This window comes from Ornithorhynchus anatinus, chromosome 8 (genome assembly GCF_004115215.2).
Source record: "Ornithorhynchus anatinus isolate Pmale09 chromosome 8, mOrnAna1.pri.v4, whole genome shotgun sequence".
In the NCBI taxonomy this organism is placed as follows: Eukaryota; Metazoa; Chordata; class Mammalia; order Monotremata; family Ornithorhynchidae; genus Ornithorhynchus; species Ornithorhynchus anatinus.
The window spans coordinates 46,756,453-46,778,474 of record NC_041735.1 but is presented as its reverse complement, the minus strand read 5'-3'; the positions used below and the strand labels follow the sequence as shown (position 1 = coordinate 46,778,474).

General features: G+C 38.6%; 1 protein-coding gene and 1 long non-coding RNA gene across 2 annotated transcripts in view; one reads left to right on the top strand and one right to left on the bottom strand.

Moving 5' to 3' along the window:
• The window catches only part of TOP2B (DNA topoisomerase II beta), an 80,047-nt gene that overhangs the window by 14,606 nt on the left and 43,419 nt on the right, over positions 1-22,022 (top strand). Inside the window, exons 2-7 of the mRNA XM_029071228.2 lie at positions 9,288-9,458; positions 11,404-11,494; positions 12,861-12,924; positions 15,344-15,489; positions 20,061-20,158; positions 21,757-21,969. Of these exons, the coding sequence (XP_028927061.1) occupies positions 9,288-9,458; positions 11,404-11,494; positions 12,861-12,924; positions 15,344-15,489; positions 20,061-20,158; positions 21,757-21,969 (783 nt within the window). The remainder of the gene's footprint in view (positions 1-9,287; positions 9,459-11,403; positions 11,495-12,860; positions 12,925-15,343; positions 15,490-20,060; positions 20,159-21,756; positions 21,970-22,022) is intronic.
• Positions 2,979-7,027, bottom strand: LOC114813855. The gene is made up of 4 exons (XR_003761616.2): positions 6,890-7,027; positions 6,610-6,663; positions 5,636-5,698; positions 2,979-3,174 (listed from the first exon to the last, which is right to left on the bottom strand). It is a non-coding gene; the product is annotated as an uncharacterized LOC114813855 (long non-coding RNA).

The window sequence follows — 22,022 nt, the reverse complement described above, 5'->3', positions numbered from 1 at the left end:
AACTGGTCCTTGGGTTTTATTTTGTTTTTTCCTCTCCTATAGTAAGAGACTATTTAACTTTTCTTGAAAGATAGCAGGAGCAGATGAAACAGAGCCTTGACTGCCTTATTGGCACTTACCTTGCTAGATATTAGAAGTATTGACCCAGGAGGTTCATGCAGCAACTCAAATGGACATCCCTTCCCTGGCCTAGGCCATATGAACAGTGGTGTGTATGTAAAGGACGTTGTGGTCTTTGGACCCGTAATTAAAGGGCCTACTGTAATGCTTAGATTTAGCATACTATTATGTTTTTAAATACTTTATATTGCGATTTGCTATTAGAGATCCTTAATCAGGCAGTATTAGAAAGTAGTATTCTTGGAAAGTAGTGTATCTATTGAACATGTTAGGAAAGTTGTAAGCTCGTTGTGGGCGAGGAGCGTATTTGCTAACTCTTATACTCTCTCAAGCACTTAGTACAGTGCTCTGCACATAGTAAATGCTCAATAAATACATTTATTTTATATTCAATCATTGAAAGATTGAAAGCTCTATGATATGAATTTTGTGTTTTTCATAGTTCTCTATGCAAATTATAGCAACCTTTCTACATATTTCCACTTAGAGTTTTCAAAATCAGTGAACTCACATTTTTTATTTGAAGCAAACCATTCAGATATGTGGAAACCAATTGTCTTTGAACCTTCAATAATTATAACAATTCAGTGATATAATGCAAATGTTATTTTAATCTGTAGATGACATTAAATTCAAGTTGTTTCAGCGCCATTTAGAAATTAAAAATTGTATGTACATTCTTAGTTGTTCAGTTCTTGGCCAGTCATTTGCCATCGGTGAATACAATTTAACAGCCCAAGATAACACAAAGTAAGGAGGGTAGTCTGAACAGATTGAAAATTAATATGTGTTGAACTGTTAGATCGCTTACCGTAAAGTTTTACTGTACCTCCAGCTTTCCTATAACACCAGGGTTATGTTCCTGAACAACTTTGTGTTATGGGAAAATTGCATTATGGTGACCATTGATTCATTGAGATTATGCGTTTGTTGAGGATAGATGGTTTGAAGAGACTACTATGATTTACATTTTTCCTAAAGAGTGAAATTCCATCATTGTTATGTCCAGTCCTAATGGAATGCCTTAAACCCATGCAATTAATTGCTATTTCACTGTATTAAATACTTAAAAGTTGACAAAATACAAAAAAAATGAAGTACTTTGCAAAGGTAGACTACAGTGGAGCTTTGAATTATTGTGACATTTTGCATAGACTAACACCATGTGCATACTCGCCACTGTTTCTTCCTACGCAAAGCTACCTGTTGGGTTAACCCCAGAACACACTCGTATTGTAGGAAGAATATTCCCTAATTCTTCCATCGTGTTGTATCCAACTCGTGTAATGAAAGAACATGTTTAGTTTATATATAAACTGTATATATATTTATATATAATACTTAAATATATTTAGTTAGACAGTTCAGTGCTTTAAACTCAATAAATACCATTGATTGATTTTTGATCACAGTGAGCTGAAATGGGGAAACTGAGAGTAAAGAGGACAGAGAAGCTATTTTAACAATGCAGTGGAATGAAGCACCGTGGCTTAGTGGAAAGAGCACGAGCTGGCGAGTCAGAGGTCGTGGGTTCTAATCCCAGCTCCGCTACTTATCTGCTGTGTGTCCTTGGGCAAGCCACTTACCTTTTCTGGGCCTCAGTGACCTCATCTGGAAATGGGATTAAGACTGTGAGCCCTATACCTTGCATCTACCACAAAGCCTAAAAATGTGCTCGGCACATAGCGCATTACCAAATGCCATCATCAGCGCTTAGAACAGTGATCGGCCCATAGCAAATGCTTAACAAATACCATTATTATTATAATGCTGCACCCCAGCTGAAAACTGGGGGTCATTTGGCCCAGGTTAAACCAGACTGGTATACTGGAATCAAAAAAGGAGTGGCTCTTTTTAAGTAAAATCTTCCTAAAGATCGAAAGACAAGGAGACACAAGTTAAAATACTGCTAGGTACTGCATCAGCCATCCACCAACAAATCAGTGGTGTGTATTGAGTGCATACTATTTGCAGTGTACTGGACTAAGCTCTTGGGAAAGTATGAGTTAGTAAATGTGATTTCTGCCCTCAAGAAGATTACAATCTAGTGGGGGAGACAGATATTAAAGTACAAGTAGGGGAAGCTCCTGAGTGTAATTATATGTACATAAGTGCTGTGTGTTGAGGGTGAGTGCCCAAATGCTTAGGGGTTATGGACTGAAGTGCATAGGTGATGCAGTAGGGAGGGGAAAATAGGGTGGGAAGATGAGTGATTAGTCAGGAAGGGCTTCCTGGAGGATGAGAATCTTAAGAGGGTTTTGAAGTTGGGAAGGCTGCATGACAACACTACAGAGGGATAGCCTTTGTGAACAATGTGGCCTGGATTGTGGGTCCTGCCACACATGTGGCATAGGTGAACTTCTCCATCGGTAGTGTCATCTTGGAGCACAGGAGAAAATATATATTGGGTTCTATTACTCTTTAAAATTTGGATAGTTTTGGGATTAAGCTTTAGGTACTGCCTTCTGTGATTCACATTTCAATGTTTACTTTGCAAATGTTTCTCAAGCAGTATCCTTTCTTTTGTTTGTAAATAATGCAAATGATTAAATGGCCATATAACCTCTGAGCTGTTTGTTGCCTTTCAGAGCCATGGTTCAAGAGTCATTCCTAATTTAGGGTATCAGATACTATCATCAATGTGGAATTAAGCAATATCTAAATCTTGGTTTTGAACTGAGAGTTTTATTCATCCCTTAATAATGTTCTCCATACTCAAGAAACTGGATGTGTCTTCTGTAGTAGTAAGTCTAGGTCTAGTAGGTATAAAAGTGATCTCTAGAAATTTATAGACTTAAATTTGACATTATACTTGATTACCTGTAGTCAACAAACTGACATTTTCCCAAGAACGATTCTTTTTTCATTTGTTTTATTGCTTTATTCATTTGTGCATTATTAAATAGATACTGCCTAGATAGCAGGCCTCAGCAACACTTTAACTTCTTGGCTGCCAAGAGAAATCCTGGGCAAAGTATAAAACTTCTTGGTTTAGCTGGTTGGGGAGGTTCAACAAAAGAAAGTACTGCTTTTGCTCTTGAGAAGATTTGAGGACTAAGAAGAAAAACACACAAGAGATGAGCAAAAACTTATCATCGATACTGGTTTCCAAGTAAATGGTAGACTGTTTTACAACTGGGGAGAAGGGAAATTTTCCAGAAAAAAAACATATGTGATATATATTCAAAAACATGAAGCCTTCCAGTTGTCTTAATTGAAATAAATGCAAGTCGGTTTTTTTCTCTAGACTGTAAGCTCGACATGGGCAGGGAACGTGACTACCAACTCTGTTGTATTCTACTCTCCCAAGTGCTTAGTACAGTGCTCTGCACACAGTAAGCACTCAATAAGTACGATTGATTGATAGAGGAAATGATGACAGTCACAAAGTTGAGGACATAAACAAGGTGGTTTCTAAAATTGACATGATTTCAATTTGTCAGTGAAAATGTTAAAAATTTAACACTTTTTTGAGAGTATCCCCAATTAAAATTTATGTGGGGTAGAAATTGGGTTAAATCAAGTAAAAGTCTAAAAATCCATAACCTACATTTTAATTGCTCTAGAGCTAGTTCCTTGCCATATCATTTGGATCTAATTTACATCTTCTCTGGGTATACCATGATACCAAAACCTTTTTGTGCCTATGGATTTCAAGAGCTGCAAATTACGTAGCCGTGAACTTTCTAATTGTATCCAAGCCATGCTGTGTCCATTGAGTGCTCTGTTGAGGAAAAAACTCTCATTTCAGAATGAGGATACTATTTGTCCAGTTAGTTGCACTGAAGGTTAGGGGAGGGAGAAGGGAAGCTGTTTTGGAGTTTCAAGCAGGGATGTAAGGAAGAGGAAAAGGTTGAAGCACTGACAAGCCATTTGGGGTTGCATTAGGAGGCATTTATTTGCAGTGGAATATATTGTCAGTCATCCTGGGTTGATCTAGTGCTCTATTTGTTTCCTCTATGCTTCCCTCAAATAGAATCTGCTGACACTAAAGCCTGACTGGGTGGATCATTAAGCACTGAATAGGCCATAAAAGAAAATTGTGGAATCTTTTTCCCTGAAGATCTTTAAGAACAGGATAGGCCAGAACTTGAAATGTAGGTTGCTAGCTTGTTGCTGATGACCATAAAATCTGGGTGGGCACTCTCTTAAAAGCCCTCAGTCCTTCTCTGGGGTTATTTGTGTAGCATGCTCCTCATAATTGCCAGAAAACAGAGCCATCTGTATACAGAAATCATGGCATATTTAATATCTATGGTAATGAATGTGAAGTTTGTGAGGATCATTCTTGGAGTGGCTTATAGATGGGGCCAGGATGTTGAGAGAGGCTTCAGGAGTGGGGAAGACAGGAGCACTGGGGAGGGAAGTACACATTAAGTAGCTAGAAAAGTTGATGCGCACATCCACATTGTGTAGGTGCTTCTTAAAGTGGATGTACCTTTTGACATTGAGCTAAATTATCCAAGATAGATGGTTAGTCTGGATAGTCCTATTTATGGCAGCGTGACAGATTTGATGAGAACTTCCCAGCTTCTTTTTAAATTTTTATTCCAAGCCAAAGGCATGAGAGGGGTGGAGGTAACCTTCCACCCTCTAACCCTGTGGAGGCTCTGAGTGGTTAAAAAGGTGCTCACAGACCTTTTCGTGACCGTTCTCCAGGTCTACAGAGTGTCATGGAAGGACAAGTCCCTGGATTCACCTCTTTTGAAATCGGTTTTAATAGATTCTCTGACTCACATTTCTTTGAGTACAAATCAAGAAATGAATTAAAATAGCAAGTTGTAATGCTTTAAATCTGGAGAAAACTTTTTCTGTAGGGGTTCTATGAAGGGAGGTGTAAACCCAGATTGATCACCTTGTTAATTTTGTATAAATTATAAAAATAAGATTGGGGCATAATATTTGCCGTTTAATATTTTTCAGCACTAACAATGTAGTGGGGTCTATCAAAAACATAAAATTAAGGTTGGGACAAATCCAGTTTTCAGAATTGTGAAATAAAGTATTGGCCCAGAAAACTAGTCCAGTCTGCTCTTTCTCTTTTAGAGAAAAACTCTGGATGAATCAACTATTATCCAGAGTTAATAAGTTTCATTTGGTTCCTGGGAAATGTATTTAATATGCCCAGTGTCTTACTGGTTTTGAAGCTGGTTTGAAACCTTAAGGCTTCCCAAAAGATGGTGAAAATAAATGAAAGCAGCCTTTTTACAACTGGCAATTCATAAAATACTATCGAACCTGTGTATGTGTCTATCTGTAAGACTGAATTAGAAGCCATAGTAGACCTGTGGTTAACCTGTGAACTTAATAAAATTGGAACCAGAGAGAGGTATGTGAAGAAAATCAGCGCTTTAGCTGTTGGAACCTTCCTCGCATAAATGCCTGTCAGAAACTTTGGCTAAATTTACTCGTTCACTGGATTGAATTTGAATTAGATATTCTTTTTGTAGACTCTCTTTCCATTGAGTATTTTCCCCATGGCATTTTGAATTTCATAGTAGTATAAAATACTCACAAATTTTATTGCGCTATTCTATGTAGTCAAAAGATTAGTTCTCTTAACGCACACTTTTAAGTCCTGAAAGAACAAGACCAGTGTTAGTAAGATTGCTAAAATTCTTTTGTTGAAAGGTAGAAATTGACTTTATTTTAAAATCTTTATTTCACAAGAAAACACTAGCCAAATGATTTTTCAGAAAGAACTAAATACTTTTGTATGTTGAATAAATACTTTCACGTATGCAGTTTCTAGCTGCCAGTGATATTTATCTATTTTGTGTCCATGGTGCATATAAATTTCAGTGGTTCTGTTTTAAATTTACCAATTCGGAGTTGATTTAGAACTATACATATCTATAAATGACCTCAAAGCATCTGTTTTTGTTTTGTCATCCTGTTCATGAAGCATTAACCATATGCTTTTCATTATTTTACACATAAGCCCAGAAAATGAAAAATGAATACCACTGTGTTCAAGCCTATGAGCTATTGAAGTAGAATGTTGTCTTCTCTAATAGAAAGCTTCACTTTAGTATACCAGATATGGTTTTTAGACACAATTACTCGGTCGTTAGAGTAATCATTCTAGTCCTAGGTGACTAAGCTCAGCTCTTGAGCCACTCCAGCCTAGCAATATTTGCAGCATAAATAGCTACTTGGGAGAAGATGACTGGGTGGAAAAGAGAGAGCCGCTCTCTTGTTGGGATTTCTGTCCTGATGAAGCAATGGGATGTGGGGGGAGGGCTTAGGGGTAAGTACTTTCCCTTTGTCTCCCCATCTTTTTACTTCTGCTTCTCTCATATGCGTAAAGGGACTTGCAGGCCACCACAGAGGATTGGGTGAAACTCATAGATTTCGAGCCTGTGGCTAGACTTCAGTGGTATAAATGTTCTCCATGCCCAAGTCTAGCTATCGCATGATACCAGAATGTCATTTGCATTGAATTCAGTCTCTATTGAAAATGCACATTTATCATTTCAAGTCACTTACCTTTATACTCAGTGCCTCCAGATTCTGGCTCTTTCTTGCAAAGAAGCTACAGTGCTAAATGGAAAAGTGATGTAGTTAGTATAGGACTCTGAGCTGAATTGTAACTATTTGTGCAACTTGAGAGGATTTCTCTTTTTGTGGATGAACACTTGGTATGGGTCTGATTCATTCAGTTTAAGAGGACTCTGGAACAGAAGATCCCACAGAAGACCTTCCAGAGGCGTTCCAAATAAAAGACTTTTTTCCCAGAGCTTCCTTAGGGTTTGTACTTATGGAATACCTCTGAAGCTGGTTCACTAAAGTGAATGCACATGGGGTTTTCTACAAGTGGTCTGATGCTTTTTCATTTTGACTTTGGTCCTTATTTATAGCTCTTCCTCTCTCCCTCTCTCAGCGTCTCACAATCCTTTGTTTGTGTTACATGCAAATCAGTATCACTGCTTCTTTAAGAACAAAATGGTTGCATTCCCAACTGTATAAGAACACGTTCTGGAATTGGAATGTTGGTTTTGGAAGGGTCATCCAGCTGAGAATCTGATTTGACCCTTTGCCTAAAGTGCCTGCTTATTAGAGTTCTTGCTTTTGCTGTTTTGTCTGTGAATCCTTTCCTTCCTCCTTTTTCTGCAGAAGATTCCTTCCTCCTTTTTCCACAAAAGAGTCACGAGTAGGGAATTGAAAAGGGATAGAACAGAGCCTTGTAGAGAATGGAAATCCATGGCCTGGCCCAGTCTGTTCCTGTTTCTGCCAGTGCCAGACTGTTGTGTTGAAGTACTGAGATAGATCAGAAGTGGCCCGTGACTTAACATTTAACCATCAATTCCTATGGCTGCTGCCTTAGATGAGCATTTGTCCTGTAGGCTGCAGGACACTTCCAGCATACTTGTAGACAAATGGGCAACTCATCATTATTATTCCCTGGAAGTGAGTCCTGGACCATTTCCCATGCAATCCATGCTCACTTCTACCTCAGGACTACAGCTCTTATCTGGAATGGGAGTCCCCTAGTTTAGCCTGCATGTATCTGCTTTGAAACAACATGATCCAGGCCAGGGATTTGAAACCTGCAGGTGGGCTGGGCCTATTCAGTGCTCTTGTGAAAAGGGAAGAAGAGAAATAAAGAATGCTATTTTAAGTAAGACGGTATTATGAAGTAACTTTTTCTGCTGTATAAGTCACCCTTGCTACTCAATTCTGCCAAAGTAGTCCCTTGCCATCTCCAAGGTCCCCTTTAAAAGTTGGGTTTCCCTCCCCCCCCAAAAAAAATTTGTCTCCCAAACTTTTGGGCCATGCCACTCCATTTGCTATTTCTCTACTCATATGATATATATCTTGATTTTATCTGATACATATTTCACTGCTTACTTCTCTTTCTTTTTAATCATTTATAGCTAACCTTGTCCTGTGTTTTGGGCCATTTGTGTCCTTTTCCTCTCCCATAACTCTTCAGAAGCCAAGATTGTGTCTTCTTTCTGTTGTATGTTTGTAGATCTGTAGTTAAAGTGCTCTTCACCAAATAGGTGCTCAGTAAATAGTGTTACCAGTGATGATGAAAACACTGAATATTTTAATTCCTGCCTCCCCCATTAAAGTGTGAGCTTCTTATGGGCAAGGAAAATGATTCATGCTTCTGTTTATCTTCTCAGCCATCTAGTATAGGACATTGTGCCCAGGTGCTCTGTAAAGAACATTACCTGGACAGAGACTGGAGGGACAGGCAATAGCATTCAAGAAGGCATAGAATCAAGAGTAGAAAGAAGAGATGAAAGAGAAAAACTCTTGGAGGGGTGTCATTATGTGGCCCACTTTTATTTCACTGGAAGCAGGTAGTTCTGTCTGGCTTCCCAACTGGCAATCAGGTAAAATCTGCCCCTCATCACTCCTGCTCCATACCCTCAGCCCTTCTTTAAAGTTTTCTCCTTTTTTCCCCTCCTTCCACAGCAGCTTTAATCATTTTTAAAAATCCATCTCCAGGACTCTTGTGCACCCCTTTACATTGATGTAGTTAGTCCCCCTACTGCCTGGTGCTGCTTTTTAAAATTCTCTTACTGCAGCACCTCAGAACGGCACAGATTTGGGACCGGAATGGGTTAGGATGGCAGAAAGGAAGGGTGGTGGCACTCTCTTCCCAGGGCTGCAAGGAAGGAAAAGGGAACCATATCTGAGAAACGAGTTTAAATTAAAAAAAAAAGTCAAATGAAGGGAAGGGTAAGGTGACTGCAAGTATAAGAGGGTGGAGAGAAACACTTTAAAAACTGCTGTGAGACTAGGGAAGGAAATTTTATAGAAAAAGGTAGTACAGGGCGGTCGTGGTATGGGGGTTGGGGAGTTTACTGATTTGCCAACTGAAGACAATAGGAGGGCATGATATGACTCTTTTACTTGCACTGACCTGAAAGTTGGTTACACCAGCATGGAAATGTTTTAAATCCAAGAAGTACTTCAAACTCATGTTAGAATTTAACTCTTGGTATACAGGGAACTTATCTTGGGTTTGTTATATTGTCCGAAGTGCTTAGTACAGTGTATTGCACTCAGCCACTCAAGTTATGTCATTGCCACGACTACTGTTACTACTCAAGTGATCAGTTCTGGAATTTTAAGAAAAGATTTGTTTGAGCTCTTTTTAGGTGTTTCATAGTTGAAAGTATTTTTGGTTAAAATAATGCTTTTTCTTTCAGACTCTGTTTGATCAAAACAATGCCTCCAAAAAAGAAGAGATGGAAAGCACTAATAAAAATGACTCTTCAAAGAAGTTGTCAGTCGAGAGAGTTTATCAAAAGAAGACACAGCTTGAGCATATTCTCCTTCGTCCTGATACGTACATTGGGTCAGTGGAGCCATTAACTCAGGTGAGTTGCTTCAAAAATAATCTGAATTCCTTGCGCATTTTTTGGATAGCTTTGATGAAGAAATGGTTGATTTTTGTCAAATTAGAATAAGAAGCTGTGATTTCATTTTCTAGAAGACCTGTAAAAAGAATTAAAGTCGATGTATATATTTGCTTTTGAGTTCATGGAAATAGTTGATTGAAGTTCATCCAGTTCTTTAGCACTTGAGTGTGAGTGCTTGCTAATCCATGGTAAGAAGAACTTGTAGTATTCATTCTGACATTGTGTCCATGGCACACAAATGCTCTAACCGTTTTTCCTGACATTGTGGCACCCTGTATGCAAGCAGGCTTGTTTTGGGTTCATTTTACATAACCTCCCAAGCAGGTTTTATCTGCATCATGACCAAGACCAATTCTGAGTATACTTGCATTTTGTACACTTCTCCCTAAATTGAAATCTGAGACACAACACGAGTGCAAAATAATTACTGAATAGAACTCTTACTGCCCCAAGCAGGAGTGCCCTTAGGTGAATATGGTTTATCCAGTGCCTGATGCTGCCGATATCTACTACTACGGTTAACATGCATCGTGCTTAGTTGAATGTGCATGCAAATAAGCTTTTGACATATTCCAGCTACCTTGTGGCATATGACGCTTGAAAGTTATTCAGGCTGACTCAATTATTCATGGTATTTATTAAGCCCTTTTTGCGTGTAGAGCACTGTACTAAACTCTTGGGAGAATACAGGACAACAGAGTTGCTAAACACATTCCTTGCCCACCAGGATTTTGCAATCCGCAATCTCCCCCTTATCCTTGTTCCTCTCCCAATACAACTGAGTTGGCACACTTCACTCTTAAAACCAACCTGCTCAATGTCTCACTCTTGTCTCTCACCCTCAACCCCTTGCTCAATTTTTCCCTCCTGCATACTTCACGTTCAAAACACCACTATTCTTCCCATCTTCAAAGCCCTACTAAAATCACATCTCCTCCAGGAAGCCTTCCCTGACTAATTTCTCATCTTCCCTTCTTTGTAACCCATTCCCACTAAGCACCTGGGTACTCAGTCAAATTCCCAAAGCACTTAGGTTCATATATTTATATTCAATTGCTTCTCCCACCTGTAATTTACTTTAATGTCTGTTTCCCTAGGTAGGTTGTAAGCTCCATGAGGACAGAGGTCATGTCTACTCACTATTATACTCTATCAAGCACTTAGTAGAGTTGCTCTGCATATACTAAGTGCTCAATAAATACTAGTAGTTGACTGATTGAACCCTGAATTCCCTTATCCCAGTACAATAGTAGGGATAGGGTGTAAGGTGCCAATAATTAACACAAATATTCTTCTTCACTACTGATTATGGATTGGTGGGGTGACAAAAGGAGTACTTAGCCAACAAAACACAAAATGCTGTTGTGTTCAGAGGAAGTATTAAAACTATTAGCATGACTTTTCTCATTATAAGAATAAACATTTTTATGATTGAGCCTTTTAAAGTTTCCAGTGCCTTTAATTAAAATAGAATTATTGTTTTGTATGTGACAAATAATCTGGTGAAGTAAAATGTCTTCATATAAAATGAAGAGTTCCTCAATTTTTAGGTAAGTATGCTTAAATGCTAATAAAATATGACAGTAGCTACTGCACTGTATTTCTGGCTTTGAAAGCAATTGTTTTTGAAGGTCTAAGTACTTTCATACTTAAACATATAGAGTGAAGTTCTAAGACACTTTCTAAAGGAGGATGTAGACTTTGATCCTACAGTCATTTAGACTGTGAGCCCGTCATTGGGCAGGGATTGTCTCCTTATCTGTTGCTGAATTGTACATTCCAAGCGCTCAGTACATTGCTGTGCACATAGTAAGTGCTCAATAAATACTATTTAATGAATGAATGACTTGAATTGTAGTAATGGCATTTTTTACTTAAAGATGTCTTTACATTTTGTTTGCAGTTAATGTGGGTTTATGATGAAGATGTAGGAATGAATTGCAGAGAAGTTACATTTGTGCCAGGCTTGTACAAGATCTTTGATGAAATTCTTGGTAAGTATGCTGAAAGATGAAAAATTTTGACCTGCTCAGTCAGTGCTAATAGCTTATGCTACTATTTTACCCTTCATCCTGAGTATGTGTCCTATTACAAAACATGTCCAGAACAGGAGGAATGGCCTAGATATTGCTATAAACATTCATAAAAGTTGCCTGCAGTTATCACCTGTCTTGTTGAGTGAAAAAAATGTCTGAACAGGGCAACTAGGTCCAAGAAGTATAGCATGGCAGAGTTTACAGGCTACTTCCTTCTGGCCCAAGTACTTAAAACAAGTATCCCATCACTCAGCTCACCTACTGTGTTTCCACTATAGATGGTAGCAATCCTTTTCAAGCTATCTTAATTGAGCTCATAATGTATGATTCTTAAGTTTATTAAGAGTAACGGGGGTGATGGAGAGATCAATTTCCATCATTTTGCTGTATCTTGATAGTTGGCACCTCAAAAGTTCTTTGGAAAAGAACATTTTAAGATGGTTTTCTGATGAAGAAGAGTGTCAGATTTTCAACTCCAGTTTTCTTCATTTGTAGTTTTTATTGTATTAGATCGATTCAACTATTCAGTAGAAGAGAACAAAACTTGAAGTACTGCAATAATGTTCTAACTAGAAACTATTATGGAGGCTACATTTTATTATCCATCCTTCATTTTACTGGCGTTTTGGATCTTTGATTTACCTTACGGGAGCGCTAGATTTCTAGCATGTAGAATTTAGCACTAAGAAATAGGGTAATTTTAGTTTGTGAGCCCTCACAAGGGACAGGGATCATGTCCATTTACCACCTGTTTATTTGTTTTGAGCGCTTAGTACAGTGCTCTGCACACAGTAAGTGCTTAATAAATACTGTTGCTACTACACAATAACTTTTGTTCATAAATGTCACTAAATTAAAAATGAAATTTTGCACCTGTTAGGTTTTGAGCTGAGGAAAGAACCTCTGAAGTACTAAAAGTCACATTTTTATTATTGATTTCGATTATCTACACAGTACTAAGCATATTGATAGTATATGTTTTAACTTTAAATACATGGGCTCATATGCACTTATATTGTGTTTCATAACTTATTTTCATTCTGGATTGAAATGATTCCCCACCTAATTTTGGTTGGTGAAGAATATTCAGTGGCTTTTTGGTTTCAAACTAGTCATAAAATTTACTTAAAATGACATAAAAATTGACTCAATTTTGTATTGGCAGCACTAGTCCCAGGTACAAGTAGTTATTAAGCATGAAAATGTGGGCACTTTAGCCATTAGGAGTACTGCACATGTGGTTGTTTAAATGCATTTTCAATTATGTAAAGGTTTGCGCATTAAGTAGTATTTTTTTTACAAATAAAACATTTGACTTTTTTAGTTAATGCCGCTGACAATAAGCAGAGGGATAAAAACATGACCTGTATCAAAATTTCTATTGATCCGTAAGTACATCCCTTAATTACTAAGTTGAATTTCTCTGTTAAGCAATTGTTTTACACTTCCTATAGTTAACTCTATAAACAATGTTTAATTGAGCCTCTGTACCTTCCTTTATAATGAAAGAGCGATTGGTCATTCTAAATAAATGGTCTTCATTTGAACAGTTAACAGTTTTTCCAAATATCCATTAGATTTTTTAAAATTACTTGTTATAATTTTAGATGGTGTCTCCCGCTGTTGAAAAATGCAGTTATCATTAGAGTGCTTACCTCATGGGCCAAAAGTCTAGATGGGAGAAAAGAAGGGAAGAAGCTCATTCTGGGCAGGAAACATGTCTACCAACTCTGATAGACTATACGCTCCCAAGTGCTTAGTTCAGTGCTCTACACACAAAAAGCATTCAATAAATATGATTGATTGCCTTTCTGAGCCTCTGTACCTTCCTTTATAATAGTGATTGATCTAAATTGTAAATACAAATGGTTTTCATTTGAATGGTTAACAGTTTTTCCAAATGTTAGGGGAAGCATCATGGCATAGTGGATACAGGACGGGCCTGGGACTTAGAAGGTTATGGATTCTAATCCTGGCTTCTTCATTTGTCTGATGTGTGACCTTGAACAAGTCACTTCTCTTCTCTGTGCCTCAATTCCCTCATCTGTAAAATGGGGATTGAGAATGTGAGCCCCACGTGGGCCAGGGACTGCGTCCAACCCCATTTGCTTGTATCCACCCCAAACCTTAGTATAGTGCCTGGCACATAGTAAGTGCTTAACAAATTCCACAATTATTATCCATTAGATTTTTAAAATTACTTGTTATAATTTTAGGTGTCTCCTGATGAAAAATGGAGTTACCATCAGAGTTCTAGCCTTTTGGATCAAAAGTCTAGATGGGAGAAAAGAAGGGAAGAAGATTAGTGCTTCCCTTGACATTTGAAAGATAGCACTCATGACTCTGAAGGTTCTTATTTACTCTGTTTGTACTAGCTCTAGGAGTTTTGAAGTTGCCTTAGTGATTTTGATCATGCCCTGGAGACTTGAAGAAACCAAGAGGGAGATCATTTGGGGCTCGGTATTTCCTGGCTTGGGGAACCCTTGAAAGATCGTGGAGTGTGGGCATCCTTGCAGGGTCTCATTGATTTTGAGAATTTCAGAAAGGAGTCAGATTTTGTGGGGCATGCCACATTATTAGTAATAATCAAGCAGGAGAAACAGAAACAATAGTGGTGCTCTAGATAATAAATGTGAAGCAGAGGGTGATGCAAACAGTGAGGAAGAGAGTATCAAAGAGGCATTGGTTTTAGTAGCCATATCTGCAAACACTAATTAAAATCTTACCATAAGTAGCATCATCTTCAAATCCAAAGGGTAACTATGCCATATATGTTATCTATAAGTACCATTATATTGCAAACTATAAATACCACTATATTGCAAACTGTTTTTTTAAAGCATATTTAACCTGAGCTCTGATACCCATATCAGGTTATGTGCCTTTGAAACTTGTTTTTTCACTCCATCAATCAGTCAGTGATATTTATTATGTGCTTCCTGTGTGCAGAGCACTGCAGTAAGCACTTGGGAGACCACTGTACAATAGAATGTATAGACACTAGATCCCTGCCCTAGAGGAACTCACACTCTGGCTCTATTGTTTTTGCCTGGAGTAACTGCTGTTGTCTTTGTTTTCCTGTTTGCTTTTTGTAAATCACATTCCTCCTGAGTGAAATAATATCTAGGACAATATCTAAGAGCTGGGCATCTGTTTTAAGGAGAGTAATGAATAACATCAAACATGTACTCTTGCTATTTTGGGATATTGCAAATCAAATAGGCAAACCAAAAGTCTAGTAATTTAAGCTTACTATTAGTGCAAGCCTGAACATGAAACTGAGGATTTTGGCATCTGAAAGACTAATTTCTTTTTAATACTGCAGTATTCCCATCAGGCGTTGCTGAATGCAGAGATTTTAGGAAGCCTTGTATTGGGATGATTTTCCTCACCTAATTGTTAGTTAATAATAGGATTGTTCAAAACTGCTATAATTGATCTTAGCATGAAAGGAAATTTGAGAAGTATAATTTAATCAATTATTGCTTAGGGTATTCATGGCACATGATTAAAAAAAATAGACATTTTCATGTGGAAAGCAAGTTTTAATGTAATGTTCTGCAATTCAACAGACTATTGTATGAATTGCTTATGTTAGTATCTGCAGCAGTGTTTATAAAATGGAAGCTGAATATACTATCTAAAGCAAATATTTCCTCAAAGGATATCATTCAGAGCAAAACTGTGTCACTTTCAAGGTGATAAAGAGACTAGTAGTTGTGTGTTTGACAAGTACAGACTCACTTGGCATACATTTCAGCAAATCCATTCAATGAAATGAAAAATATTTGGGATGCTTATTTTCAGGGAATCGAACATCATCAGCATCTGGAATAATGGGAAAGGCATTCCAGTAGTGGAACATAAAGTAGAGAAAGTATATGTACCTGCTTTAATATTTGGACAGTTGTTAACATCCAGTAACTATGATGATGATGAGAAAAAAGTTACAGGTAAGTTACTAAATTTGGGATGTATTGTGATATTTCTATTCTTTTAACAGAAACTATCGTGATTGCTGACTGTTATTTTTGAATTAAATAGACACTTGGTAGATTATTTTAGATAGCATTTTATGAAAGCAAAGTGTTAGGCAGTTTATGCCAAGAAGTCTCTTTATTGTTGTTATAGTCTATAAATAAACATACTTTTATAAATATTTCCATGAAAGTCTTGCTAGTGAAATTTCAAAGCTTAAATTTTGAAGCATCATCATTTGTTTGCTCTGCATGATGAGATAAAATATTTTTCACACATTTAAGTTCTGTTTATGCTTAAACATATCTGACCCTCAGAAGGCACTTAAGATCAATAATAGTAGATTGAACAGGACAAAGCTGTTAAAATCACCACATATGTTACAGTATAGGTCTATAACCTCTTTGGTTTGCTACATTTATAGGTTTACGGTCATTTGATTTACCTACGTTATAAAATTTCAGCTTCATGTAGTCTCAGAGGTGGATTTGTCCACCTTTCAAAAAATGGGAGAATATTTGTAATGCCAACCACTTCTAATCAGTTGGTTGGCCATTTATGTCTACCTTGTTTTCCCATTTTACATATGTATATGTGTATATGTATGCATATATATATATATTCATTCATATATATATTCAGTAGTATTTATTGAGCGCTTACTATGTGCAGAGCACTGTACTAAGCACTTGGAATGTACAGTTTGGCAACAGATAGAGACAATCCCTGCCCAATGACCGGCTCACAGTCTAAAAGGATATATATAATACACACACCCACCCACACACATACCACATCTGCCATTTGCTCACTACCCTATCTCCAGTTCACCTTTTTTCTTTCAGTTTCTTATAAATTGTAATCTCTTTCTCTCTGCTCACTTTCCTTCTTACTAAGTGATTTATTATCTTAACTAATCTCTTGCTCATCACCGCAAGTACTTTCAAACTGACACACTCAGCCCATCAATTTCTAGTCCTTGGTGGCATGAAACCATAGCTTTTGAGTTTGTGGGGAAAAGTAGGAGGGCACCCAGAATGTCTGTTGCTAGGATTTAGGTGGATGTCACTCACCACAGTGGTCTCAAAGGGTGGAGCAGCAGGTCGGTATTCCTGTCTGGAGTCGAGGGGAGTAGGAAGTTCAAAATGGCTGCCACTAACTCAGACTAAAAGAGAAGAGAACAGGCTAAGGAAGGCGGTTGTTGCTCTAGCACAAGGGGTCAGCATTCTTTCTGGAGAAGAGCCAAGCTAAAATAAAGCCTTTGAACAATTGGTGTGCTCAGAGCCATTCAATTTATTGCCTCCCACATGACATGCAACTTCATTCAGTGATTAGGATGTAGTAAACACTTAATAAATATTACATCAGGTGTGCAGTGTGATTTCATTGAGCCATGCAGCTGCTTTATAGCAACAGCTATTGTTGCCAGGAGGATGGGAAAAGACAGAGGAGGAGAAGGGGAACGATGAGAAGAATAAAGGAAGGGAAGGATAGGGGAAGAAGAGAGTGCGGGAGGCTCTGAAAACCACTGATCGGTTCTCTGTCTTGGGCCCTGATTCACGCCTCTCCTACCGGGGAATCCTTGCTCCAGGAAGGGAGTTTTTGTTCTTCACATCAGCTGGAGGGAGGAGACTCCCCACTCACTCTGGATGCAACCACGCACTTGACTGCTTTTCAGTTGGCTCTTGCCCCTGCCCATCTGGCTCTTACTTATCCTCCGATTCCCCAATTCCCCTAAGTTCCCAAAACGACCAAGCAGGGAGGGAACATCATCACTGGCAATTCATTCTGTATCAATAGAGGCAAACCATTAGGTGGAGCAGAAAGACCAAAGGGATCTGAGTAGATTCAGCCATCTCGGACCCAAGTACTCCTGCTCAACTTTTGAATCCAAAATCCGTGGTCTGGGAATTGGTCTGGGAATTGAATGAAGTTCTTTGCAGTTAAGTCTGGTATGCTGTTCTAGCCCTTATCACTGCCCCCACCATCCTCCCACTCCTGTCCAGCCAGTGGGGCATTAGTGCCAACAGGAGATGGGTGAAGAGGGGATGGAGAATTTAGTAAGGCTGGTGTCAGTCAGTGTTAGCTACTAACAAGGGGAGAATGGGTGAGAGGAAAAGGGGAAAGAGAAAGAGGTGGCGGTGGGGAGAGAAAACAACGTACAACTTTCCTTCCTCCTCCATTGCCATTTAACTTGGCTGCACAGAGGCCCACAATAAGTGTTCACTGTCCACCCAGTGTAGCAGCTGAACTCATCCCTGTCCCAGCGACTTCCTCCCCAGGGCTTAGCCTACCCATAACCGCAAACAGTGCGTGCAGGGCCCAGCACAAGGACTGCTCTGGGCTCCTGAGTGCGTGTGGGCTTGCAGACTCCTTTCTTGCCCTGCTTGACTGGCCCACATTGGCAAACCCACTGCTTGCTGCAGGCTGGTGGTAGGCACGGGAAGTGCTGATGGATGAAAACAGATTGCGCCAACCTGCTGTCTGGTGAAGCATGGAGCCACCATCTTGGTTCCTCTTCAGGTGTTTTCTGGGAAATGGGATAGCCCAGCTCCTTCCAAAACTATTGCTGTGGAGGCAGAGCTAATGACATCTCTCTCAGTGCCAGAAATGTGGGTTGGCGCCTTTACTCACAAATAACCTTTTATTTCAAGATGCTAACATGAGCCAGAGAATTCTGACCCGACCCTAATAGAATGAGGAGGAAGCTCTGGCCACTATTCATTCATTCATTCATTCATTCATTCATTCATTCATTCATTCATTAAATCGTATTTATTGAATGCTTACTGTGTGCAGAGCACTGCACTAAGTGCCTGGGAGATTACAGTGCACAATAAACAGACACATTCTCTACCCACAAGGAGCTTACAGTCTCCTAGGCTTTCTTGGAAGTGCTTGGGAAGAAGGGAAGTCCCGTTTGCTTGTGGGAAAGTATTTTTAAAATGGGGAATGGCATAAGCAAGGGAAAGATAGTGTTGGTAGCAAGAGGCCAGTGGAGGGTTAAAGGAAGTGATTTGGAACCAAGCTATAAACTCAAAGAAGGCTTTGGAGATCAGGTTACCTGCTGCTGTTGAAAGTATGGCTGATACCATTTAGAAAAGTTGGTATGTGTGGAATATATGGGAGGAGTATTCAGTCAGTCATTCAGTCATATTTATTGAGTGCTTACTGTGTGCAGAGCACTGTGCTAAGCGCTTAGGACAGTACAGTACAACAGTAAACGGACACATTCTCCAATAGATAAGGGATAGGTCATGGAGGGTCAGGGACAATGACTGATAAGACTCAGGTCAAGGTGAGAGTCCAAGAGCTGATGTATACTGGTTTGCTGCCTTGTCAAATGTATACACTGATACAGAATTCATTATAGTGCATTGCATGGGGAATGTTGAAAGCTTAACCTGAAGATTTGCCATGGACTTTCAGTGTAGGGATGCAAATAAAAGTTATTTGACCAGGTTTGCTGTACAACCATCAAGTGGAAGTGAATGTGATGCTTCCATTTAATTCAGATTAACACCTGAACATCCTCACTGGCAATTCATTGTGTGTCAAAAGAGGCAAATTTTTTGGCGGAGCAGAAAGACCAAAGGGATCTGAGCAGATTCCACCTGCTCAGACCCAAGTACTTGTGCTCAGATTTTTTAGTCCCAAATCCATGGTCTGAGAATTGAATGAAGTTCATTGCAGTTAATTCTGGTGTGCTTTTGGACCATTCATTTAGGTTTGTGGAGATGGGGCCTCTAATCTTTCATCATTTATTTTTGCATATGCATCCTCATTTGTGTGGGAGAACACAACTGACCAGCTCTCCCCTTTCAGTAGGGTGGAATAGCCCCGGGGAAGTTGGTAGTTCTGGTCGCCTCTCTTCCATTCCCCTTATGGGTAGAAAAGCTCTAGCCTATTCAATTTGCCGATGAAAATAAGGACTCCTGTGACTGGCTTGAAGGCAGGATTGGCACTGCCAACCTCCATTATTACTCAAGGCATTAAGACCACCTCACCAATGGGATTGCCTAATTCCCCCGATTAGACTGTAAGCCCATCAAACAGCAGGGACTGTCTCTATCTGTTGCCGACTTGTTCATTCCAAGCGCTTAGTACAGTGCTCTGCACATAGTAAGCGCTCAATAAATACTATTGAATGAATGAATGAGTACTGAGTATGCTGCTCGCCCCATGTAGGCCCATGGTGAAATTGAATGAATCAACTGTTAATGGGCATTCAAGGAAAATATGTACTTACCAGGTCTAAACATTAAAATATAATGAGATGGAATATGTGAAAATAGAACAACACTAATGTTTTGATTTTTGCATCTTTAATGCTGAATTCCATGGTATTTTGACATTGAAATGAAACTAGCCTTTTGAAATATAGGTAATAAGTTCCCCAGTTGAGGATTTCCCTTTTGAAATCATTTCTGTTTAAAACATGATAGAATTAAAATGGATATATTTTATAGTAGACAACCGTACGATGCTTCAGTTGAATTACTTTAAATTAAATTATTTTTGTTAACGCAGATAATTGCTTTTACAGGTGGCCGCAATGGTTATGGAGCAAAGCTTTGTAACATATTCAGTACGAAATTTACAGTTGAAACAGCTTGCAAAGAATACAAACATAGCTTTAAACAGGTACTTCTAGATCCTTTGCTCCTTTCTTCTTGGGAAATTTTAGGTTAACTCTCACTTAGCCAAAATCGGATGGCTGAGAACGCAGTGACATCACTCCTGGCCATTTCGCAAAATTTATTTTCGTGCACTACTTGGACCTGTTGTTTCTGTTAAAACAAATTAGTAAGATATGCTTTTAGAGCTCTGGGAAAATATTAAATGTTCTCTGTACCTTCCTCCACCTTTTAAAAAAATATATCTGTTGATGAAGTCTTTAATTGAATTTGCAGTATGGTATTTTAGGAGTAGAGAGTGAATCCATGTGAATCCATCACTCCACTGTCACAAGTTTAATTTATATTTTAAAATATCAGTAACTTGTATTAGATAATGTATTCATTCAGTTGCTTTGTGAACTGTAAAATTTGGGGAACAAATGGGTGATTACAGAAAAATAATGGGTGGTAGAGAACTGTACTAAGCACTTGGGAGAGTAAAGTATTACAATATAATAGGCACATTCCCTGTTCATAACTAGCGTACAGCCTCGAGGGGGAGAATGTGCTTGAACCTGTGAGTGAGGAACCTATCCCTTAGTTATTGGTTTCCAACTAACGTGTCATGGGAGTCTCCCTGAGAATATTGAAGTGTCATTATCTTTAATTTCAGTGTGCATACTTGCAAACATATTGACTGAAATGTGATTCTCACCTCACCAAAATAAAAATATGCCAAGCACTATACTAAGCACCATGGCCTAGTCGATAGATCATGGGCCCAGGAGTCAGAAGACATGGGTTCCAATCCAGCTCCATTTGTCTGCTTTGTGACCTTGGGCAAATCACTTCTCTGTGCTACAATCACCTCATCTGTAAAAATGGGGATTAAGACTGTGACCCCTATGTGGGACATGGACTGTGTCCAGCTTGCTTAGCTTGTACCTACCCCAGCACTTTTAGTATAGTGCTTGGCACATAATAAGCACTTAACAAATACCTTTTTTTTTTTTTAAAGAAAAAGCATGAGGGTAGATACAAGATAAATACAGTCCCTGTCCGACAAGGGATTCACACCCCAAGGGACTGCTTTTAAGGATCTTTTTCCTATGGGTTTCTAATGGTCAGAAAAAAGAACAGTTTATCCACAAATCACTCTTGATGTATTGGTAATGGAACAACCAAAAATTGTTGTTTGGAAAAGCACATTATGTTTAATATACTGTCAGAAATACATTTACTTATTATCTGAGTCCATTACATCGAAGTATGTTTCAAATTGCATAAAATTTAGCACAATTTGAACAAAAACAAGCAATATCTTAGACATTTTTCCTTAGCAAGAGTGTTCCAGATTGTTCATTGTTTGGTTTTTGTTCACACATTATTGGACATAGCTTTGCATTTTCAATTTAACTGAATTCCGGAAAGTATCCATGTATTATCTGACCGTTAGACTCAGTGAAGCAAGTTAATTCTGTTTGTAATATGATTTTTGATGGATATTGAATATTTGTCAAAGGTACAAATCTTACTCATTCTCTATTGCATAAAATTTGACATGGAGAGTTTTTGTGTATATTTTCAATCTAGCTTTATTAATGTCTGAAACATTTTTTAAAGACCTGGGTGAATAACATGATGAAGACTTCAGAGCCCAAAATTAAGCATTTTGAAGGAGAAGACTACACGTGCATAACTTTCCAGCCAGATTTGGCCAAGTTTAAGATGGACAAGCTCGACAAGGATATTGTGGCCCTCATGACTCGAAGAGCTTATGATTTGGCTGGTTCGTGCAAAGGCGTCAAAGTCATGTTCAATGGGAAAAAATTACCTGTAAGAGTCTTTTAAAGTAGTTCTTAAATTCGTAATTAAAAATATATTAAATG